The sequence below is a fragment of the Cryptomeria japonica genome, chromosome 9 (genome assembly GCF_030272615.1).
Source record: "Cryptomeria japonica chromosome 9, Sugi_1.0, whole genome shotgun sequence".
NCBI classification, from domain to species: Eukaryota; Viridiplantae; Streptophyta; class Pinopsida; order Cupressales; family Cupressaceae; genus Cryptomeria; species Cryptomeria japonica.
Window position 1 is genome coordinate 325,350,558 of NC_081413.1, and position 25,745 is coordinate 325,376,302.

At 37.5% G+C, this 25,745-nt stretch overlaps 1 protein-coding gene across 2 annotated transcripts; it reads right to left on the reverse strand.

Annotated features, from left to right (window-relative positions):
* Nucleotides 1-19,885: 19,885 nt before the first annotated feature.
* LOC131029742 (cytochrome P450 85A1) lies at nt 19,886-22,927 on the reverse strand. 2 transcript variants are annotated; one of them, XM_057960382.2, is made up of 8 exons: nt 22,440-22,927; nt 21,975-22,296; nt 21,402-21,551; nt 20,973-21,236; nt 20,800-20,886; nt 20,523-20,708; nt 20,319-20,443; nt 19,886-20,142 (listed from the first exon to the last, which is right to left on the reverse strand). In XM_057960382.2, the coding sequence occupies exons 1-8, from the start codon at nt 22,640-22,642 to the stop codon at nt 20,055-20,057; spliced, it is 1,425 nt and encodes a 474-aa protein (XP_057816365.1). In that variant the 5' UTR covers nt 22,643-22,927; the 3' UTR covers nt 19,886-20,054. The 2 variants fall into 2 exon arrangements, with proteins under 2 accessions (XP_057816365.1, XP_057816366.1); XM_057960383.2 differs by having other exon boundaries at nt 21,975-22,315; nt 22,440-22,622.
* Nucleotides 22,928-25,745: the final 2,818 nt, after the last annotated feature.

Here is a 25,745-nt window from a genome sequence, read left to right on the forward strand (position 1 = left end):
AAGTTGAACCAAAGACACCTAAAGTGGGTTGAGTACTTACAATCCTATACATTTAGTATCAAACACAAGAAAGGGACATCCAACAAAGTAGTTGATGCACTAAGTAGGAGATTCATGACTATGCAAGAGATACAATTGCAAAGTGTGGGTTTGAGTGAGTTAAAAGACCTCTACAAGGATGATAAGGAATTTGCAGAGATATATAATGTTTGTTCTGATTTCTCTAACACCTCACATGTCTCTTATTTAGAATACATGATACAGGAGGGTTTGTTGTTCAAAGGACATCTTCTTTGCATACCTCAAAGTTCTATGAGGAAAAATATTATCCAATAGAAGCATCAAGGAGGTCTAGGAGGTCATTTTGGCATTGATAAGACTTTGGAGTAGGTTGGTAGGTTTTATTATTGGCCCAAGTTTCAATCAGAAGTGAGAAGGTTTGTAGAGAAATGTACCATATGCCAAAGAGCAAAGGGAACATCAAGTAATGCAAGTCTATATCAACCCTTGGTCATACCTCAAAGACCTTGGGAATGTTTGAGCATGGATTTTGTGTTAGGCTTGCCTAGGACCCCAAGAGGATTTGATAGTGTGTATGTGGTGGTAGATAGGTTTAGCAAAATGGCACATTTCATACCTTGCAAGAGCACCAATGATGCCACCTATATTGCAAGCCTCTTCTTCAAGGAGATAGTCAGAATTCATGGTCTTCCAATCAACATTATTAGTGATAGAGATGTGAAGTTTTTGAGCCACTTTTGGAGGACACTTTGGAGGAAGTTGGGCACCAAGTTATCTTTTTCATCTGCCTATCATCCACAATTAGATGGTCAGACAAAGGTATTCAACCAGTCATTGGGTAACTTGCTAAGATGTCTTACAAAACAACATGGGTAGACTTTGGATCTAGTACTTGGACAGGCAAAGTATGCATATAATGACTCAGTAAACCGTAGCACGGGTAGAAGTCCTTTGAGATAGTGTATGGATTCCATCCTAGGGGCATATTAGAGCTCAGAGATCTTAGTTCAATGGCACCTAAGAGTGCACAAGGGGAGAACTTTGCAGAAGGTATTAAAGAAGTGCATGATAAGGTAAGAAAGTCCTTACAACAAAAATCTGAGCAGTATAAGGTTCAAGCTGATAAAACAAGGAGTAAAGTACAATTTAAAGTAGGAGACTTATTTTTAGCATACCTTCGGAAGGAGAGACTTCCAAAAGGGCAGCCTATCAAGCTCATGATGAAGAAAATTGGACCTCTCAAGGTGGTGCACAAGTATGGGCAAAATGCATATGAAGTTGAACTTCCTCCTACCTTGGGGATATCTCCTATTTTCAATATATCTGATCTCTATCCATACAAGGGAGAGTTTCCAATAAATCAGATGGACATGCCATCACTGGTTCATGAAGATAAGGCAAAAGATTTACCACCTAGTCAACTGGTTAAGTTAGAGAGTATCTTGGATACCAATATAGTAAAGAAGACAAGGAAAGGAGTCTACAAGAACTATCTTGTCAAGTGGAAAGGGTTACCTGATTCAGATGCCATGTGGATGTTAGAGGCAGATATACTTCAGCATGAAGTGGAGATTATAGACCTTTTAACTCAAGGGACTTGAGTTCTTTGTCCTAGGGGAGTATGGTGCGGGGCACCTAACACTCCAAGTATGAAATTTTTTATTTTCTTTCAAGTTTGTGCGTTATCTTTGTGATGTAATAATGGACCAACAATTTAGGACTTAGTAGAGCCATGGTTGAGGTGTCCAAGTTTTGGTTTGAGTCAATTGTGTTCAGGATGCTGACAGCCTGAGAAGTGAGATGCTTAGGTAGCTCATAGGTAAAGTACTCCAGATGAATGTATTCATGTATTAGGGGTCTATTGTGTTGTTTTTAGGTCTTCTATGGTGTTTGAGGACCTTTAGGAGTCTTAAAATGCATTTGAATGCAAAATTGCACCCTGGAGCCAAAGGATGTAAAACGTTGTTGAGCAACATTTTGCAATTTCTTGCAAAAGTTGCATTTTTGGTTATAGGCATTAAAAGTTGGTTGAACCAACTGAAAAAGGAGCATAAAAGCCAAAATTCACTTCATTGTATGGGTTGGAGGATTGTAAATGCAAGAGCAAGTTTTTGGATTGTGAAGCAAACTTGTTTCCATCGGTTTTTGACAGTTTTTCACTTGTTTCATTGCTTGTACGGTCCAGTATGGACTAGATGGTGTAAACTCATTGCAATTATTGAGTTTTCCTTGTATTTGTCTTCATTAATTTTTATTTGTTGGTTTGATTTTCCTAGGTTGCAAAGATTTCTTCCATTCTTTGAAACTAGGTGCAAAACCCTTGCAAGTAGGGTCTAAGAGCAAGAAAATGGCTTTAACCTAGGCATTCTTTGATGGCACCTATTGAAATCATTAAGAATGATAGGTTAGGGTATGTACATAGCTTTAGGATAGGATTTGTGTTTTTTTAGGTCCTTGTTGAGGAGAAACAATGAAGCCCTAGGCTCACCGTTGAGAGTAGGCGAGTTAGGACAATAAGAAAAGTGTGATTTATGAGCACATGGGGATTCGTGCAGGAACAAGTGATACATGAATTGAAATCCCTCTGAGTTCCCTTGAAGATTCATAAATTATTTGGAGCAGGATTCTTGACTGGAGAAGAGTTTTAGACCCATCTTGCCAAGTCACCCGGTGAGGCCTAAACCCTTCAAAATAGTGCAGCATTGGAAACCCCACTTGTAAGGATAACCCAGATGCACTTTTCCAATACTATCTATAACATCCAAAAGGGTAATCGAATCCATGATTTATTTTTAGCCTTGTTTGGGAATTTTACAAGTTAAGACCCTAAAACCACCAAGGGAGAGCTAATGCAATTAGGCCTATTTTAGAACCGGTATAGACCTAGGAAGGGTAGGAAGCCCAAGTGATGGGTTTGATGACCCAAAATCCTCAAAATTCTTTAAAGACACCTGGTAGAAGCATTGGGATCCCATTGGAAGTGGTAGTATGTTGAGATCCTTGCAGGAGTGGTTGGAGCCCTGGAGTGAAGTGTGTGAGATTGAGGTGGCAACCTCAAGAGGAGGAGTTGATTGTCCAAAAACCATTGGCTATACCTAGGAGGCAAGCCAAAGAGGTTCAAACCTTGGAGGTCTCATTAGCATAACCTCTACTAAGTGCTAAGGGATGGACTTGAGTAGTTGAAGGGTTGAGTAGGACAAGTCACTCAAGAAGGTTTATTGAACCAAGCTCCAAGACTCTCTGCATCAAGAAGTCTACATTGAGCAACCGAATGGTTTTCTATTGACATATCAAAAAGATATGGTTTGTAGGTTGAAGAAAGCACTGTATGGATTGAAACAAAGCCCCAAGAGTCTGGTATGTCAGATTGGATAAGTATTTAGTGAAGCTTGAATTCAATAAAGGTATTGATGATAGTAATATGTACTTCAAGATTGATAATGATAACATCTTGATTGTTGAAGTTTTTGTCGATGATATTATTTTTGGTGGAAATGATGGTTTGTGGAAGAAGTTTGTTGATGATATGTAGAATGAATTTGAGATGTCTATGATTGGTGAGATGAAATTATTTTAAGGATTGCAAATAACTCAGTTGGATAAAGGTATTTTCATATCATAGTCTAAGTATGTGAAGGAATTGTTGAAGAATTTTGGTTTAGATGATGCTAAGCCAGTTGGTACACCTATGGTGACCGGATGTAAGTTGACAAAGGATGGTGATTCTTTGAAAGCAAATCAAACTAGATATAGATCTATGATTGGTGGATTGTTGTATTTGACTCAGACTAGACCAGATATTATGAATGTTGATTACCTTGTTGCTAGATTTCAAGTTGATCCTAAGGAATCTCATGTAGTTGTTGTGAAAATAATTTTTAGATATTCAAAAGGGACAATTGATTTTGGTTTGTGATATCCTAGAAATGATGATTTCACTTTGAGTGCTTTTACTGATGTTGATTGGGTAGGTGATGTTGATGACAGAAAGAGTACTAGTGGTGGTATATTTTTTTGGAGTAAGAGATTGGTTTCATGGATGAGTAAGAAGAAGAATGATATCTCTTTGTCTACTACAAAACATGAATACATTGCTACTACTAGCAATTGTACTCAAGTGATTTGGATGAAGCATATGTTGAATAATATCAATGTTTTTTTTATGAGCCTACTGCAATATATTGTGACAATTCAAGCAATATTAACATTTCTAAGAATCTAGTGTTGCATTCAAAGACTAACCATATATCAATCAACTTTTATTTCTTGAGAGAGAAGGTGAATGAGAAGCAAGTCAGATTGGAGTATGTATCTACAAAGGAACATATTGCACATATCTTCATGAAGCCTTTGTCTAAAGATACTTTTGAGTATCTCAAAGAGAAGCGATGGGTGATTTCCCCTCTTGATGAGAACTAAGATGCATGGAGTTACAATAGTCTGGTTGACTTCATAGAGATATCGTGTGATCTAGATTGATGAGTGAGGCTACTACTCATGGGGAGTAGTGATGCAGAGGTCCTGGTACCGATATAGGATAGGTTCCCCTAATCCAAGAGCACTCCAAGGACCCTAGCAATCCTACAAAATTCTAGGGGTTAAGGAACATTAGTTTGACAAGTCCCACATCCCTCTCTCTAAACAAAAGACTACCGGTACAAGGTCTCTTTCATTTACCGGTACAAGGTCTCTATGGTCAACAATGGTTTGGTCTCTTCTCCAATGCAAAAATGGCTATTTAAGGTTTTATTACAAGTCCCCTAGGTCAGGGAGACCCCCTTCAATCACTGAATTCAGGTTCCCTCTACCGGTTTGGGTAACTGCTGTAACAAGGCCTACAAAACCTAGTAGCCCTTTCAGACCAGTTTTCTACACTTAAATCTTTATGTCTCCAAAAGAATAGACAAAAAATCCTGGATTTGGATACCCTTTTGGAAGTTACAAAACATATCCTAAGGGTTCTTACTAGTAGGGAGCACAAGAATCCAAACCCTACTTGGTTAGGAGACCGGTATAGCCCAATTAGGCCTCTTTTGCAAAGGAGTGTGTAGACACATACCTTAACTCACCTAAAAAACTCAAGGAATACTCTTAATCCATTTCAAATACACCAAATCCTAAGTCTTAGGCCATGATCAGACATTTAACCCCTGATGTGAGACATGTTTACTTACACTTGCTGGTGGCCACATGGAGTTGCCCACCTTAATGCATCAAACCCTCGTATCCAACTGGTCCTAACTTGCAAAAGGCCTTTAAAATCCTAAAATACATTGGGCATACTTTCATCCCCTTCAAATTCGTGAACCACCAATGAAGGATCGGCAAGGTAAGGCCATTTCTTTGCAAAACCCTAGATAAAACTGTCAAATCTAGACTACTTCTAGAAATTTGTCGACTTCTTCCTTGTCTTGGTGAATTAGAACCTTATAATTGATGCATTTGAAAGGTGATTGGCCACTCTAACACATCCCATTGGTTTCTTAATTCAAAAATTATCATACAGTATGGTACACCACTTAGAATAACTGAATTGCGGGAAATTCTCAAAAATCTATTACTTCAATGATGCCAAAGTTAACAAAGTCATTCTCCCCTCATTCTCTCCTCCCAATGATGATTGGGGATGAAACTTTATACCTTCCTTTATGGTTATTAATGACCTTTTGAATCGAGGTGACCGTTGGAAAGAAGTTGTTATTTGCAACCAAAAGTTGTCATTAAAAGTTGTCAACAAAGATGTCAAGTTTGAGCAACTTTTGACATATGTTAAATCCGACTACCTAGAGGTGCTTCAAAATGTCCTAAACATTTCTAAGACATATCCAACACATAAACACCTAGAAAAATACTCAACCAAATACCCCTACGCCCATATACCCATGGTGGCTTATCAATTTGCCAAATCCATGTCATTTGGTAACAAGGTGGGGTTTATTATAGATAAATCAAACATCAAACAAACAAGGCTGCCCTATTACATGGTGTAGCGTCCTAAAATTGTGACACTTGCAATTTCGACTGCATTTCGGTCTTCACGATGGCGACGCAACATGCAACCTGAATGGAGACCCTAAAACTTGCTCACGACACTGAAAACTGCATTTTTCAAGCACCCTGGCCTGAACCTCCTTGCACCCTGCTGTCCCGGGAGGTGGAACCAGAGCGCCCAGCGCCCTGGTCCCTCAGGACCAGGGCGCCCAGTGCCCTGGTCCCTGGGTCCTATTTTGGGCCCGGTCTCCTAAGGGGCTCGGGTCTTTTTGTTTGCAATTTGGAAATTAACTTTCCCTGGTCGGCCTAAGGTCGGGAAAATCAGTCTATCAGCCCTAAATGACAAGTATATAAACTACATTTTTCTCTCTCATTTGATAGAGGAAGAGGATATGTGTACAAAGCGTGGAAATTATATTCAAGCATTCAAGCATTCAAGCATTCAAGCATTCCTTCAAGCAATTGATCATTTCAAGTCTCCATTCAAGGCTAAGTGTTGCATTCAAGACAAGGATTCAACCATTGAAGAGGAGATCACATACTACATGCTACAACATACAACATACAACATCTAAACCTTCGCACATAAGGATACAAACATCCTTAGAACAAGGTATTAGTACTTGTTTTACATACATTTACATTTACAGCTCTTTCTCATTTCTTGGTTAATTCCAAAACTGGGGTTTGACCTAAAGGCAAACCCCTAATCCCTAACCCCCCAATCGTCTTCGCTTTTCTGTGTGTAGGTTGCAGGTACGCGGCTGAAATTGAAGATCTGGAATCCTTGTGCAAAGACGAACAGATCCCCCTTCGTTTCGCGGATTTTTCGGAGGACCGTGGCGCCGGGCGCCATCGTCCCGACAACTTTTGCTCAAATTTGCAGGACAGCGCCGTATCGACATTTTACTGCTAATTCTAGGTCCGCAGCTTCATCCTATAACCCGAACTCAGTTTATAAGCGAATCTTTATGACTTTCTATGCATGCTTAGCTTAATTTCCTTAACAACATTCTTTACAAAAGAGGGTAGCCTTGCTTTCCTAACCCTTGAAATTCATTTAGCATCCAATCTTGCATTGCGTGGGATTGGATCTTATGAGTTTCAACCCCTCTTTTGAATGTAAAGTCTCTCCCCTAAGTGAAAAACCATCGAATCCTAGCGAACCTCCCTTCTCTCTCCTCGGAGTTGGAAGAGGGGAGAACAACTAGGGTTCGATCGCGATTTTTCCGCTTTACATTTTGGTGAACCCAACGTGAACATCCTTTCTGATTTTTCATGCTTAGATCTGAAAAAATTGATTACATTTCCATGTTTGATCTTTTGCAAAATTTTAGAGGTGATTGCATAAAAACCCTAAATTTTCTTTTTGGTAATTGAACTTGCGAAATGTCTAAATGTTAATGCCTGTTTCAGATCTGCCTTTCTATTACAAATTTTCAATTCATATTTGTGCTTTAATTATGAAAATTAAGTGGTTAAATGTCAAAACCCTAATTTTTGAAACCCTCTTAATTCAACCTTTGTCTGACAATTTGACCAATCAAAACATCTCCAAATCAGTTGTAACTTTGGATTCCACAATAAAATCACAATATCTTTCATCCCTGAAAATTTGGAAAAAAGTTGCGAGGACTGTGTTGCACTCCGAGCGCCATCGTCCCCGACATTTTTTCCAAAATTTCAGGAGCGAGATCTTGCTGTATTTTCCTGCTAAAATCCATAATTTTGGCTGATTTTATCAATTATAACACTTTCAAAATTACAGTCAAAGTTGGTCTTGCGATTGCTTGGTCTAAGGCTTCTAATCATTCAAAAGTCATTGAAATTAAAATTTTGTGTCAAAATTGCGTTTTTTATTATCATAAATCTGAAAATTGTGTTTGCAATCATTCGAAATTTCAGTGCTTTATTCAAATCCTTGCATTTTGTGACTTTTGAAATTAAGTGCTTAATTACAACAACTTCGATTTCCGCTTTCAAAATTGAATTTTGCGTGAAATTGAGTCAATTTTTGAATTTCAAAATTTGCATTGCTTTTGACACTCCCTCTAAAATCATAAAATTCAAAATTTCAGTTTCCCTCTCTTTTTCAAAATTCAAATTTTGCATTTTTCGACAATCTGGGTAAGGTTCAATTTCGAGATTACAACTTTAATTTGGCCTATCTACAGATCGTAAAATCACTCAATTTTTTCAGATTAGCTCTAAAATCATCATACCTTTCATCCCTGCAAATTTCGAAAAAAGTTGCAGGGACCGTGTTGCACTCCGGGCGCCACGGTCCCGGACATTTTTTCTGAAATTTCGGGAGACTATTGTGATTGCATTTAACAGCTTAAATCCAGAAAATTGGTTGATCTTACTGAAAATTGCTACCTCTAAATTCAAAATTTTCTCTCCTTCTCTAGTGCATGAGTTTTACAACAATAAGCCCTACTTACACTATTCCCGTTAGACGAAGCCTTAGAATTAAGTCCTTCCAAGGTTTAATTACTAAGGAGATGGAACCTAATTTGAATAGCCTTTTTAACGAGGACATGGGTAATTCCTCTAATCCTCCTAATGATGAGGAAGCTCTCCATGAGGTTTCTGTAGAACAACTTTCGAAATTGGATAACCAATTTGACGATTTTCGACAATGGATGTCTCAAGAATACCCTGATAGTCAAGCTCTTCCTTTAATTGAGGGTCTAAAACGTATGCTTCAAAGTGATAAGAATGGAATTGATATTTTGCGTGGTATTGCACACATTGTGGATTCAAATGTGATGCCTATGAAGAGTTGTGCTGAAACCTTAGGTTATACACAACTTCCTACACAAGACAATCATTCTATTCCTTTGACAACTCCTATTGCTAGTATACCTACCTTTACATCAAACATCATGGCTACCTCTATACAAGACATTCCTCCTGTGATCACCAGTCATGGGGGCAATCCCTCTTCTTCAATTAACCCTATTCCTTCATTCAATCCGATTTCTTCAATGAGTGTGCCTATTATATCATCACAAATGAACATGACGCAAGGGGGCAATTCATTTAATCATTCTATTCCTCCTTGTAGTGTTCCTCCTATCCAATCATCTCCTATGACTAATTATCATAGAGTCCCACCACCTTACTCTTTACCTTCTTTCAATAACATAACACCTCCATCTCAATCTAACACATCCAATATGAACTCTTCGACTGAAGCGACCATTAACAATCTTGCACAAACTGTCTCTTCTTTACAGCAACAAATTGCCTCTATGAATCAATCTAAGTTTAGTGTGCCCACATTTGATGTTGCGAGCCCACTTTCTCTTGACATTGTTCGAGCTATCCCTCCTAAACATGTTGAAATCCCGCATTTGGAACTTTATAATGGTAAAGGAGATCCTCTAACACATGTTAAGACTTTTCAAACAATATGTACTGATTTTGCTTATGACCAAAGGTTGCTTGCAAAACTGTTCACTAGAACATTAAGAGACAAAGCCCTACAATGGTATTGCTCGTTGCCTTCTTATTCTATTACTTCTTTCGAACAACTTGCAAATGCTTTCATTCAACAATTTCAAAACAATATAAGTCCTAAAGTTACTTTGATTGATTTAATGCATTGTAAACAAGGTGTTAAAGAAAAAGTGACTGATTTCATTGGTAGATATAAGCATTTGTACGCTCAAATTTCTTTTCCAGTGCCTGACAATGATATTCAAAGAATCTTTATTTCTAATTTACAAAAAGATATTCGAGACAAACTTCTATTTTCTGAGTTTACTTCTTTCCAACAGTTGTGCGCCACTCTTCACAATTATCAACTGACTGTGAGTCAAATGGAACAATCACATCCTATGGCTCCGAGTGATAAGGATGATAGCAGTCAACAACCATTTGGGAAGTTTAAACCGAACAAAGATTCCATCAAATTCAATGAAAACATCATCAACAACAATGTGAATGCAGCATCAGGTGTGCCTCCTATTTCTAAATTTTTCAAGAAAGAAAGAAAGTATACTCCTTTGAATGAATCATTGCATAGTATTATGAATAAGTTATTGGAACAAAATGTGCTTACTCTTCCTCCTATAAGACAAATTGATCCTGCAAAGATTACTTCACCTTATTTTGATAACAAAGCCTTTTGTCAATTTCATCGTCAGCCTGGGCATGATACTGAAAAATGTTTTTCTTTAAAGGGTAAAATTCAAGATTTGATTGATAATAATACTATCTCTGTTTCTGGAGTGAATGATAAAGGCAACACATCTGTAGCTCCTCCTAATCAAAATCTTCAGATTTTCACTGATCCATTGCCTTCTCATACCTCTAATGCGATTGAGGCTAATGATTCCTCTCTCTCATCTGATGATCTTGTGTCTATGACTCCGAATGTGATTAACTTCGTAGAGCAGAAAGAAAACCCTAAAGAACCTTCTATCACATTTGATTCTAGCGAAACCATTAGGGCACCTGATGGTCCTTTATACATAGTTGCAAAAGTCAAGAATACACCTTGCCGTGGAGTGCTTATTGATCCTTCGTGCATGGTTAATGTTATTACTAAAGAATTTCTTTTTACTTTGCAATTGAATCAAGTGATCTATGACAAAACAGATGTGATTGTGAAATTATTTGATGCATTTTCTTCTCCTGCAATTGGTTCTATTACATTGCCTATTGAGGTCCATAACAAATCTCTTGATATGAACTTTGCTATTATTCCATCTTCTGAACAATTTCGTGTGAAGCTTGGCTATCCTTGGCTATCTTCCATGAAAGCTATTGCTTCTCCTATTCATAAGTGTTTGAAATTTCCCCACAATGGTGAAGTTGTTACTGTCAATCATAGTCTCTTTAAACCAGCTGAAAGAACCTCTAGTGTTCCTCTTGATTACTTTTGGCCTAAACAATTCCAATCTCTTCCTCTGCGAAGTGATCATCTTTTCAAATCTTATCAAAAGTGGAAAACAGATATGATCCTATCTCTAAGTGAACCTAGAACACCTAAACTTGACATTCCTATCATTCTTGAGAAGGAAGTTCTTCCTTTGAAAGATAAAACTAATGTCTTTCCTCAAGAAGATTCCCAACCCATCCCTATGGATGTGACTATGTCTATACCTAATAAACTTCCTAAGAGTAGACCTATACCTCCTCGTCATGATGGACTTGGTCTTCTCCCTAAACCAAAAATTCCTCCTTTGTATGGAGCAGTTCCTCCTCCTTCTTTTTTATAGAGAGAAGAGACCTTCTTCTTCTCCTATTATCTAGCCTAAGAGACCACAACCTAAACACCCAAGTGCTAAGGATGAGAACATTCCTCCTCCTCAGTCTTCGCAACTTCCTACTAAGACTAGACGAAATCGTTCTGCACGTGAACGCCGGCGAAAGCGTCGTCTTAGAGCTCAAACTTTGCAATCTCCAAAAACACCTTCAACAAGCATTATTCCATTTTCTCCTCAGCCGGACATTGAGCCTAAATCTCCTAAACATAAGATGCATGATGGTCTTGATCCGGTGCGAGTTAAAGATCCTATTTTTATAAATCTTGATGATGATATAGATGAAAATGTTACTCCTCTTGCTTCTGATAGTGAATATGAACTTGTTGATGTCGATAACCATTTATCTACTGAATTTTCTAAAGCACTTATCCTAGCTCCTAGACAAGAACAATGTGGCTCGGAACATGAACATAGCCCTTGTTTGGATCTTGTGATAGCTCCATCTGCTGTGTTGGATGTTCCTTCTCTAGCGTGTTCCCTGCCTTCCCGAAACATTGATCAGCAAGATCGGGGGGTAGATGACGTGCTAGACTAGTTACATTAGCATAGTAGACTCTCTCCCCCTCTCTTTTGTTACTTCTTCTATATGTTATTCTCATTCTTCTATTTGTTGTCCTTGGTGTTGTCTACTTGAGGATGATGCAAAGCATTGAGATCTCTCGATCTCTCTCATGTTGACTCAAAAGACACATGTGTTCCCTTCTTCTAGGTGACCTTCCTTGATTGGGGAATGAAGAACAATTATGCATACATACATATGATATATATACATGAATTATCATACAGCATACTAACCCCGAGGAAAGCGAAGTCACCTCGTTCTTTGTGTTTTGTGTCTATTATCCTTGGGTTTATCTCACACTTGGGGGCTAAATCCTTGCGATAACGTGCTCCTTTCTCATTTCTTATATGTATCACTACGTTAAAACAATCACCCCTGATGAGGCGTGTGCGATCGCTTTAACGTAGGGGGGCATACATCCCGTTCATATCTTTTCAAGATACTTGAAAATTTCTTGGTAAATTTAACCTGGCCTTGAAAATTTTTGATATCTTTCTTGCATGACTCATAGTGAGGGAACCTTACTACTGACAGTCATGGTTCTTCCTCGTGATCTTCCCTTTTACTTTGTCAATCGAAGTTGTAAGATCCTTAGTCCACTGGGGCTTGGTGTATCTTGCCTCCTTGACGTGGTGAAAGTCTTTCAATGTTGTTTCCTTGTACTTTACCGGAAGTATGAGCATACATACTCCCGCTAAAGTGGGGGCTAAATGTAGCGTCCTAAAATTGCGACACTTGCAATTTCGACTGCATTTCGGTCTTCACGATGGCGACGCAACTTGCAACCTGAATGGAGACCCTGAAACTTGCTCACGACACTGAAAACTGCATTTTTCAAGCACCCTGGCTTGAACCTCCTTTCACCCTGCTGTCCCGGGAGGTGGGACCAGAGCGCCCAGCGCCCTGGTCCCTCAGGACCAGGGCGCCCAGCGCCCTGGGTCCTATTTTGGGCCCGGTCTCCTAAGGGGCTCGGGTCTTTTTGTTTGCAATTTGGAAATTAACTTTCCCTGGTCGGCCTAAGGTCGGGAAAATCAGTCTATCAGCCCTAAATGACAAGTATATAAACTACATTTTTCTCTCTCATTTGATAGAGGAAGAGGATATGTGTACAAAGCGTGGAAATTATATTCAAGCATTCAAGCATTCAAGCATTCCTTCAAGCAATTGATCATTTCAAGTCTCCATTCAAGGCTAAGTGTTGCATTCAAGACAAGGATTCAACCATTGAAGAGGAGATCACATACTACATGCTACAACATACAACATACAACATCTAAACCTTCGCACATAAGGATACAAACATCCTTAGAACAAGGTATTAGTACTTGTTTTACATACATTTACATTTACAGCTCTTGCTCATTTCTTGGTTAATTCCAAAACCGGGGTTTGACCTAAAGGAAAACCCCTAATCCCTAACCCCCCAATCGTCTTCGCTTTTCTGTGTGTAGGTTGCAGGTACGCGACTGAAATTGAAGATCTGGAATCCTTGTGCAGAGACGAACAGATCCCCCTTCGTTTCGCGGATTTTTCGGAGGACCGTGGCACCGGGCGCCATCGTCCCGACAACTTTTGCTCAAATTTGCAGGACAGTGCCGTATCGACATTTTACTGCATCGTCCCGACAACTTTTGCTCAAATTTGCAGGACAGCGCCGTATCGACATTTTACTGCTAATTCCAGGTCCGCAGCTTCATCCTATAACCCGAACTCAGTTTATAAGCGAATCTTTATGATTTTCTATGCATGCTTAGCTTAATTTCCTTAACAACATTCTTTACAAAAGAGGGTAGCCTTGCTTTCCTAACCCTTGAAATTCATTTAGCATCCAATCTTGCATTGCGTGGGATTGGATCTTATGAGTTTCAACCCCTCTTTTGAATGTAAAGTCTCTCCCCTAAGTGAAAAACCATCAAATCCTAGCGAACCTCCCTTCTCTCTCCTCGGAGTCGGAAGAGGGGAGAACAACTAGGGTTCGATCGCGATTTTTCCGCTTTACACATGGATTGAAAGGTCACATTCTCATGTGCATCCTTTAGCCTTTATTTCTCTTATTATCTTAGTCATGAGGTGCTCCTGCACCAAGTAGTCAGTATGTGGTTTAGTTGCTCAAATTTGTGAGTTTGTTCTAAGGAGGAAATATCTTCTGGTAAAGAGGGAGAGAATCAAGAGTTGTGTTGTATGTGCAGTTTGCATTGATATCAAATGTAGAGAGAAGCATGTGAAAAACATCTATATCCTGTGTTAATCTCAGGGGGAGATTGTTGAGAGTTATGGGAGATTGTTGAGTATTGATTATTTCTTTGCATTGATTGTTTCTCACATCCATATGTTGCCATCAATGCCTAAGGGGGATATTTTTGGATATTATTGAGAAGTTTGCTAGAATGATGTGTTGTCATTGATGTCCTATGTATTTCAATGTTGCAGTCAGATTGGATGAGTTGGTTTGGTCAGTGTGTTGCAGATGAGTTGTTGCGGTTTAATGGGTTTTGAGATAAGTATCTCTAGTTGACTCAGCAAAAGTTTTAGTGGTCCACATGGTTATTTGATCGAGTTGTGTGATCCAGTATTGAGGTTGTTTTTCAGTTGTTCATGTTATTCAATATTCTGGATTGTGCTCTGCATTACTCCAAAATTGCAATATCTTGGTTTTCGGATTTGGCAATGTTTGGGACATTCATATCTATGCTCAATTCAAATGGTTCATGATTTGAAGGTCTGAAAGTGAATCTTTCAATTTGACAGTCACTATAGTGTGTGTTCTTGAGGTTTGGTATAATGATGATGGAAATTCTAGTAAGTGGTGATGTTGTGGTTATTGTTGTGGTAGTTCACATTGCTTGTGGATGTTTCTAGATCATTTTATATATGTATTGTTGGTTTGCATTGATTGTTGTGTGTGTTGTTGATTATTTTCTTGATCCGGTAGTGTTCTTCGTGTTATGCGACATTCATGTTGATTGTAGCGTGTTGTGGATATTTGAGGCGTAATCCTTGGAGGTGTTTCTTATGTGCAGTGTTGATTTAGGTCCAGACTATGTCTTAGCCGACATTGTTTTGGTCTGCATGTATTATTGTAGCGTGTGAGGTTATTGTTTTGTAATTCATGTTGAGGGTTGAGTAGACCTTGAAATATAGGTTGATGATTTGTATAAATATATGTAATATTTATATGCGAGATGTATTTGTGTGTACGATTATTGATATGATCTTTCAGTGGTGGAGAAGAAGTGTGAAGAAGTGTGTAGAAGTGCAAAAGAGCAGATTTTATGTTATGCATTTAACCAGAACTGTAACCAGGCATAATGAGACACTATTCTATTAGTTCATGATCCTCCAAATGTAATCTGAATGTTTTTGTAAGGCATTGAGCCTTCCCCAGGGTTGTAGCCCTTCTTGTTTGTGGTTTGAGTAGCGTGCCTAAATGCATGTGAATTCTCCATTGTAATATATCACTTACTCCTAACAAGGTATTATCTCATTGTGGATAGGTTCCCACTCTGGTGTTTCCCTTAATTGGGTTTTTCACGTCAAAAACCTTGATGTTTTGGATTTAGGAAAAAACAAGTTTTGAAGGGACCTGAAACCCTTTACAAAAGAAGATCCGTTTAGACTTAACAAGACATTAAGCCCAAACCGATCACAACAACAAAACAACCACATAGAAGACAAATACAATGTAATACCGATGGGGCAGAGACAAAGAGAACCAAGGAAAGAGTTCCCAAAAAGTCAAAAATATTGGTGTTATATGTGTTATGGATGTGGTGTTGATCTATGCTTTCATTATTATTTATCAGATCTGAATTTAAGTTTGAGTGGCCAGAGTGTATAAGTACTATCTTCGGTGGCCTGCTACTATTGAAAATTTCAGAGCTAAAATTGACTCCATTGAGTGTGAGCTAAACTCCCTTAGTAAAATGTTTGATATTTTCAGTGATAAAGATGGTACACCGAGAAAAGTGATAAAATCTTTACACTCTAAGCTTATATAAATCCAAAGACAATGAAAATACTTTTTGGAAAGTAAAAGAGATTGTTGAAGCAAGATTAGAACATCTTTTCGGTCTCCTTATTGAAGCAAAAAAGTGTGAGCATAATTATTTTATACCGGATACTTTAGCTAATGTTATTGACTTGTTAGTGGAGAACAACAGTTTGTGTGTAAACCTCAAAATGGTTGTGAATTCCTGGAAGACCTTTCTTCCGAAACTTAAAGAGAGGTATAAGAGAATTTTCCATGTGAAGTGCAATGAAACATCATTTTGGGAGCATAGTTTTTGGTGACCTTTTTTTGTTGTTGTTACGCTTTGTCCTTGATGTTAAAGGGGGAGAAATATAAACATTATCAAAGAAGGAGAGATATGGAAGAGATGGACAGATGTATAGATAAAGCAAAGAATAGAAAATAAGTATCTAAGGGGGAGAGAAGTGTTTTTCCATCAATGACAAAGGGGGAGATTGTTAGAAATGTATATTTGGTTCTCATTGATGTCAAACACAATGATCCAAATAGGTGCGGATATAATAAGATAATATATAAAGTGAAGGTGATGTAGAACAGTGGAAGATAGGTATGTATGTATGAAGGAGATGCAAAACAATGGAAGATAGGTATATATGTATGAAGATGAAGAACCTTGTTGTTATGTCAGGAAGCTAATGTTGCAGAGACAGTGTTATAGATGTGTTACAGTTATTGCAAATGTATTTTTTGAAAGGATGTTGCTCTAGAAATGTATGTTGACAGTATTTGGATATGTTTTTCATATTGGCCATTTTTTGGATTTCATTGTGGTAATTGAATTTGTGCTTTGAATGTATGTGCAGTAGTGGTAATGACGTCTAACAGTATACCATTGAAAAGTCTCATGGTTGTAGAGCTCCACTTTTTTTGTCATGTTGTAGATATGGTAATACAATTTTGGTATGATGGTGGACATATTTTAAGGTTTTTGTATTTAGTTTTTGGTGTTCGGGAAGTATATACATTGTGATGGTGGTTGATGATTTGGTAGTTCTAACAAAGTTTAACAGTTTTATGTGATTTGCATTCCTTCGTATTTTGGTTTCTGATAAAGATTTTTGGTAATACGTTGTTTATAACCTTAACTTATTTGTGTCAAGTTGGATCATGCTTTTGTGCTTCGAAAACATGCTTATGGATGTTCAAGGATATGATCATTCCGAGTCTAGCCGACCTTAAATATTTTTGTTTTTTATTTTTTCTCTGGTGTTTGTAATGTGTGATCTAACCATTAGAAGATTCTTGAAAGAAAACATCTAAAAGACCGATGGAGAAGTATTCTTGGGGAAAGTGTTCTTGAGGCCGACTTGGTGCGTACACCTACCAAGATATGTGTGTGTGTGTGTGTGTGTGTGTGGTTTTCTCGGTATGGTGCACATTTTTGTGTGAGTGTGTGTATGAAGAAGAAATGCAGAATTGATGTGACAGTGGATGTATGTCTGATTGGAACAAGCAGATTGCAAAAGAGTTTCAAAGATTCTTGACTGGATCTACTACAAACAAGTTTAGATCTTTGAACTTATCAAGAAATTAACCCATGCATATGTAGATTTAGTGTTCTTAGTTAATATTTATTTCTCTCTTGACAGTGAGTCGTTGTAATCTTGGCAATGAGCCCTCCGGACAGTGAGCCTTGTAATCTTATATAACTAGTTATATTATCTTGAGAGTTAATCTTTTCTGTAGTTTTTCCCATTTGGGTTTTTCACGTACAAAAATGTGGTGTGCCTCTTATGGTTTTGTATCTCTTGCATTTCAATTATGGTGCATGCATTACTTTTGTGCTAAGATTAGTAGAGACCTCCATGATCGCTCAAAAATCTATGTTCACAAAAAAATAGAAAATAAATTCAATAATCAAATTAAATATATTTAAAATTGGAGTTTCTAAAAAGCTTACTTTGAGGGTTAGAATCCTACCAAATTTCCTATCATATTCATTCCATTGATAGTCCAACCCAAAGTTGAAAATAAAAAAAATTGAGCAAAATTTGAGGCCTAATGTGGAAAAGTCATTTTCTAGAACCTTTGTCTCAAGGACCTTCCACTTCAAAGGTATCCAAGAACCTCTGCATGAAGGTAGGTCATTAAAAAATAATGTTTGAATGAATGTAATTTCTATAAAATATAAAAATACTTTGAATGTGAGTCCCTTTTTCCTTTTATGAAAAAATATCTTCATTCAAAGTTTTTGTTTTTTTAAACCTTCATTCAAAGGTGATTTTTACTTGACTTCAAATGAGGCACCTTCTTTAAAAGGTGTTTCCTATTTTCTCCTAAATCCGAATTGAAAAATCTAATATCCCAATTTTGAGAGTCACTATTGTAGGTTTACTCAATAGCTCAAACTAGAGATCTAAAGGCAGGATGAGTGCAAAATTATATGCATGCAAAGGATACACAAAGGGAAAAAAAAAAGTTTGCTCTTTTTTATAATAATTTATTTGTCGAGGTGTTTATGAAATTGTCAAAGGTAATTCAATCAAAATAAATTGAATTCATCATTGAAAAGCAAAAAAAAAAGTTTTTAAAAGACAACTAAACATGAACAATTAAGAAATGACTTAACAAGGCTTATAGGAGCTAAATAAACATTTGCACTAGACTATAATCATTGAGAAGGAAGTATATTTCCCATTTAGTAATATATAGGGTCATGTGTTGAGCCATCAAGCCATCATTAAATTTTCCATGTATGCCAATTTTTAGGCACTTCTAGGTACTCCACCTAATGGTGCTAACATTCATATAAAATTATTAAAACATTTATTTTTAGCACTTAGAAGTTGGACATTTTGTGAGCACTAAACCAAATGAGACTTAGGTTTACAATTAAGGTCCCAAGTTAAAGGGCATGGACAAAGTGGTCCTATCTACAATAATGGACCAACTAGATTACTTGTTTTACCATAGGATTAGATGACATAGGGCTTAAGACCTGCTTTTTGTCTCTTATCTATAAGTTGACCACCTATATATTGCGCACTCAAATAGCACATCAAGTGCACCCATGGTAGAAATCATAATTGTAACACCATATCACTTGATCAAATATCAACACATACATTCAACCTTAATTTTGTCATCATCAATTAGGATAGTATATAAATTTCCTCACAATTAATCACAATGGATGTAACAATAAATATTCATCAACATAATTAATGTCAAGAGGTACTCTACAATGGCAACAAGGGGTGGAGTGTAATGGCGTGAGCATGTTAACAAGAAACTCTTACCTTTTACCTTAAATTTGACAACCATTTGCATGTCAAAAAATTAATATTTAATTATAGGTACAATATTTTCAAAATAAACATCAAGTAAAATAAATATATATTGAATAAATAAAAACATGCTATCATTAAAGTTATAATTATTAGATAGAAATATAAATACAATTTACTATTAAGAAAAATAATAATTAACAAAATTTAAAAAAATAAAAAAAATTAATCCATCACGGATTACTTTATATATATCAACAATGAAAATAATAATGTAGATTTAACAAAAGTTATGTAGTATAAATAATTGAAAGTAAAATAAACTAATTTATAAGTAAATAAAATAATTATAAATTGATAATAGATGTATTTAAGATATTTATACTAGTTATATTAAAAAATCATCAAGAACAAAATACAAAATGTAACACAATGATCATACATTTCACTTAATTAACAACTTTGAGTTTCAATTTTAGATATCTTTATGAAAAATTGAACTTGAATCTCCACAATGAAAATCTCATATTTAACTAATTAAACTAAACCCCTTTTATAATAATTTATAATATTAAAAATCTATTATTTTAAATTATGCTATTACACTCACATAATGGGTGCACCTCAATAAACAAAAACTAGAAGTATTATATTTGACATCCTTCTTCCTCCCACTTCAACATTTTTTTGCTTTTAGTTTTTTAATCCACCAATATAATAATAATGTAGCACTAATAAATTTTTAGCTTTTGTCAAGAGTTTAATAAAAATATAATAAAATAATAATAATATGCTATTATTAAAATTCACAAAAACAAAGTTAATGGGGCAACAAATATTGTCCATATCTAGTAAAAAAGCTTGATGAAGAGTGGCCTGTAAACATTGAATAGAAAAAGCTTGCATTGCCTGCAAGTACAATTGAACTTTTATATTTCTTTTTCTTAATAATTGGATACTTTAATGCGAAGTCCTTTGGGTGCTTCCACCCTGGGAAACTTGAGAATCTTCTCTCCGCCTATTTCCTCCCATCTGTCATTCAAATTGAGTTAAATGAATGTATGAAAGACTTTAAAGATGAGTACGAAATTAAACAGTCAGAGGATTGATATCAGCAATTTTAGTTTATTTTCGGATTTTTTTCTACTGTGCTCATAAAAACATGGGAAAAGTAGTAAAGAATAATGAAGTGGGCCGTGGATACCTACCTATATCTAGTAACAAAGTGATGGAGAAACAAAGCTATTTCCATAATGCCCAATTCCTTGCCTGGGCAGAGCCTGCTCCCTCCTCCAAATGCCATGAAATACAGATTAGAATTGCTTGAATCCACCTGAGAACAAACATTCATACATTGCTCAATTCTCCACCAATTTGGAATGGCTAAAAATTTCAAAATGTAAAGAAAGTACCTGCCACCTCCAAGGGTTGAATTCAAGTGGGTCTGGATACAGATTTTGGTCATGGTTAATCTCTGCCATATAAACATAAATTCTCCAACCTTTAGGAATGATGAAGCCTTTTATTTCCATGTCTTGGGTAGATTTCCTCATAACTCCATTCACAATTGTTGCAAGCCTTAGAGTTTCATAGATCACCTGCAACAGTTGAAACATATGTGGAAAGACATGAAACTCTCACTTCAATAAACTGCTCAGATTTGGAGGCATACAGGTTTTATTTACCCACACTGTGAGTGAACTTCATGGACTTGTAGTCGTCCCAAGTGATGCTTTCCCCTGGCTTTTTGCTCATGCGGATGGTCAAGTGTTCTTCCTGTTGCAGAGGAAAAAACCCACAACTTGAAATCAGACATCTGATAAGATTGAGATGAGAGCAGTGACAGAGTTCAGGGTACTCACTCTCAGTTGTTGCAGAGCCCTGGGACAGTCGTGCAGATATTTAGTAGCCATCATGGTAGTGGTGGAAACTGTTTCATAGCCAGCATTTATAATAGAAATGAGCAAATCCAAGATTTGATCATCAGTAAGCTTAGATTTCGAAAAAGAACCATCTTCTTCAACGTTCAGCAGCATTGCAATCATATCGTTATACTCTTGCTTTTCCTGGCACGCCCTTCTTTCATGGATTATTTCAGTCAGCATACTCAGAATTTTCGTCCTTGCCTGCAAAATAGTGTGGAAATTACGCCCATAAGACACTGTAACTGCTTACCGAACCGTTCATCATATTGTATAGAAATACTAAATTTTTTTGGAAGTTGTATAGGTTCTTGAAACAATTTGCAATTCAGAATCAATGGGCAATTGGGGAGAGCCAGTGATTTATACCCGAAACCCGCGTCTGTAGTTGGTTCCAGGAAGATTTATAGGCAAAGACACTGTTCCTTCCACAATTTTAGAGAATTGTAACATTAATGCCTCCACCTTGGGACCAGAATCCAGGCTCATAACCTGCTTCAATGCCAAAAGCAGTGCCATCTGCAATACACATAAAATGGTTAAAGCTTTAACAGGGTAGAGGTTGTTTCTTAGAGGGCTATTTTTGTGTAGTAAGGGTTTGATGACGGGAAGAAAATTTTATTACAGAAGATTTTAAGAAAATTAAAGTTCCTATCTGTAAATTTATCCCTGAAGATTTCACTGTCACATGCCATTCGTTAATTTTAAAACCTACTAAAAATTCTCAGCAATCCCACTGAGATATTTGAGAAAACCCAGAGTGAAAACCCATTCACCCTGTTTTTTAATTTCATTTTGAAAACCTGCAAGCCCTCCTTTCTCTGATATATAAAACAAATTCGATTCTTTTTCATCCGGGTGAGGGTTTACAGACTGACAAAAATCATTAATGGATGGATAATCAAGACTGTAAAAGCCTTATGGTCATTACAAATATTATACCTCTTTTGTTTTGTCCTGCAGATTGATAACGCAGGCGTCCCAATGACGGACATAATTGGCCATGAAATGATCGACATGAGGGAGCAGATGATCTCTTATGATGGAAGGGTTGATCAAGGCGAACAGGGCTCCTCTCATGGTCTTGTGTAGATGGTCGTGCACAGCAGCAATGTTCCACTTCCCCAATATGTCCAACATAGATTGGGGATATCCAGGAACCAGTCCTCGCCCCTCATTCAACAAAATGTACCTATTCAGCTCTGGATCAGTTGATATCACCATGGGGCATCCTAGAATGTGAGATTTGAAAAGGTCTCCATATCTGCAACAGGGAATGCAGACTTAGAAGAGAGCAAACAAATGTTAGCTAAGCTTACATGCCATGACCCACCTGGCCTTACTAAATATAATGAAATGGGGGTCATTTTTAGGGGAAAATATGTCAGTTTATATGTTATGGCTCACCTGGTCTTTCTACGTTTAATGAATTGGGGGCCATTCTTGAGGAAATCAGAGGTTTCACCAAAGAGAGGCCATCCCATAGTTCCTGGCGGAAGGGGCAGGGGTGGTCCCCTCTGCCTCTGCCTCTGCTTCTCTCGCACCTCTTTCCAACGGACCAACGCCAATATGACGCATATAAATGCGAAAACCCACACTATGATGCCCATCTATTTCTTCTCACTTGTCTCTCTTCCTACTTATTGATGATCAAAAAAACCATGAAAAATAAAACAGAGCTCCGAGCTCAGACGTTCAAGATCTCACCATCAGCCGTACATATATATGCAACTTCTCCTGACAATAGATAGTTCAGCATTCCGTTGGAAACAGCTACTTTCCGCCATGAAAAGAGTCGGCCAGTTCTAACTTCTCCGGGCTATAGTTCAGCATTGCGTTCTGTCATGTGCGCACCTATGTTACCACAGAAACGGGATATTTAGAAGTTAATGATATAAGATTCAACTATAGTTTCCGATATTTCAGTGGCTTGTTAAATATTAAATATTTAGAGGTTTATATATATAATTTTATCTTATATAAATATTTAGTTTTATTTCAAAATTTTATTTCACATAAATGAAAATGTATGCAAGTTAAATTTTTATGGAGCAATGGTATGGAAATGCTTGCACCACTTGGCAACAGAGAAAACCATTTTTGCCCATTCAAACGGGAAATGACATTGCACTATCACGTTTCTAGTAACATAGTTGTGCACCCTAACTTCGGAGGTCTACATGGAGTGCAACGTAGACCTCTAAGTCACCATTTGTTTTTACCACTTGGACTACCAAGAGCTTAATTAGAAAGTAAAATAAAATTAATTATTAAGTGTGTTTGTCACGTATATTGACAATGATTCATCCAAGGTGTCAAAAAAAATTCATTTTGGTGTGGTAATCGTTACCTCCACGAACCCGCCCCCACAACTTGTGTGGCACATCGTCCAAAATGGACTTTATGGTCGTATGGCATTCCATCACATGGTCACCCTTCAATCCAACTTGTGCGCATTTATCAACTGTCGTCACCTTGCACTCTTCCTTGCAGTGGCATTAACTTTGTGTTGCTTCTCCTTACTTCCACGCATTGTTAGCGAATTTCGAGCACAAATTCATTCAATAGTCTTGCCTTCTTGCCATTTGAGACAACTTTCATTCCTTTCATTCTCATGTCTTCTAGAGTCTCTGACCCATTATGCACCAGAAAGTGTTTGCCTGGGGTCTCTGCAAGTTAAGATGTTTGTCCAAAACATGCTCACTTCTAACACCAATCTCCCTTCCACTTCGGTGATGGCTACGCTCTAGTTCTTCAATGACGGTTATGCCCTGGTTCTTTGGCATATTAATATGCAGGTAAATACATGTATGTAGTCATTTGCTACATGTTTTGCTCTACATTTATCGTGCTAAGTCCTTACCTGCATTTACTTCTAAGTGCTTTTGCATGTGGGTATAGAGAGGAGGATTTGAAGCCACCCCACATGTACAAATGGGTTATTTCGATACTAGGTGAGGATAAATTCCTCACTAAGGCCTTCCATTTTCTATTTTTCATTTTGTTCTATTGTTTTAAATTTTTTAATTCTTTTCATTTAATCTGTAACTATGATGTTCTCTAAAGTTTTTGATTAAGGCAAAAATAGGTTTTGAAGGGACTCGAAACCCTTTACAATCAGATTTTGAATGGATCTGGAACCCTCAACCAGAAGTTGTCCTAACAAAAGGAACATGAAAGCACCAGACAACCATGGGTTATTTTGACTCCCATAGCCAAATACATGGGTTTTAAAAATAGGCTCCCACAACAAAAAACAAAAGCTGCAAAAAGAACAGCCAACAGCCAGCCCCCAACCATGAACCATCAAGATTTACATTTAGAGCTACTCTTGTGGGAGCGGAGACTCATGTCAAAAGAGGGCTTAGAGAACTTAGCTTTCTTACCCTTAGCAAAAATCCATCCATCTTCCACTTGCGGTGCCTTACCATGCCAAGCTAGCGAAAGACCACCATTATCCTAAGAATGAATGCCTACAAAAAGAGTCTCCACAGTCTCAAACATATCGTCAGTTTTCCTCCCTACAGGCATGGCATTGTCAAAGAAGCCACCAGATTTGATAGTCGGAACGCTATCACCAGAAATTGCAGCCTAAGGCCCATTCTCTCTCTCTCTTTAGGGGTTTCAATGTGATAATCTTGCACATCTTCAACATCCCCACCATTTGTGACATCCAGAGAGGATGCCCCAAGACCTTGTGAGTCCATCGCAACCACCTGAGTAAAAATCCTATGTTGCTCAGATTTCTTCTCAATTATATAATGTTGTTGAGAAACACCTTTCCACCACGTAGCCATCATTGCCTTTTTCTCAAATCCAAATTGTGCAGCCGCATGACCTGTTTTAAAACATCTTCTACAGCGGAAGGGAATCCCTTCATAGTCCAAAGATTGAACCCAATAACCCTTAAAAGATTTGAGTAATATCTCAGCAAGCAGCCCTTTTGAAACATCCATTTCAACCAGAATGCAGGCAAAGGTGGAGTGAAAAATATCAAATGATTCATCATCCACCATCAAAAAATCTCCAAGGGCATCACCCACTTCCTCTAAAAGAGGATCAGCCCATAAATGAAGGGGGAGATTAGGAAGCCGAACCCAAATCGGGATCTTGTTAAACATTTCAGAAGAAGGGTTGAAATCAAACCGCCAAGGCTTAATCATCAACAAAAATTTGTCCTCCCAACTAAAGTAATGATCACAAAATATTTTATTTCTATCCTGAGCATTATCAAACTTTGCAATAAAAACCCCCTTAGCCATGGGAAAAATATGAACTTTACTAGTAATAAGAGGCTCCCAATGTTTCGAGATCCAGGTATGCAACTGAGGGAGGCTAGGCCAAAAACCCCTAAACCGACATATCACACCTTGTGTGGAAAAAAAAGAAACATTATGATCTATTTTCTCTTTTGTCTCCGCTTTCATATTAATGAAGATGGCATTTGCAACAGGAATGAACCCACCATCAAACGGTCGTCTCCCTTGCCATGACCTCGAAGCCTCACCAGTCTACCTCTACTCGATGGACATAGCCACACTAGAACCAATGGCGGCATTCAGCAAAACCCTAGCATCGACAAACGACAAAGTCTTAGAACCCCTTTCACGGCAGACAGTTTTGTCTCCTCGCTAGCAAACTATTGTCCCTTCCCCTTCCTGTCTAGCATGTCGCACGCCCTGCGAACTACCAACGAACTGAGTCGCAGACTTC

Excerpts from the sequence above, each read along its gene's own strand:
- LOC131029742 (XM_057960382.2), bottom strand. The coding sequence starts at position 22,642 with ATGGGCATCATAGTGTGGGTTTTCGCATTTATATGCGTCATATTGGCG. Across the intron at positions 22,297-22,439 it reads ATTAAACGTAGAAAGACCAG|ATATGGAGACCTTTTCAAAT; the intron begins GTGAGCCATAAC and ends TCCCTGTTGCAG. Across the intron at positions 20,709-20,799 it reads CCATGAAGTTCACTCACAGT|GTGATCTATGAAACTCTAAG; the intron begins GTGGGTAAATAA and ends CAACTGTTGCAG.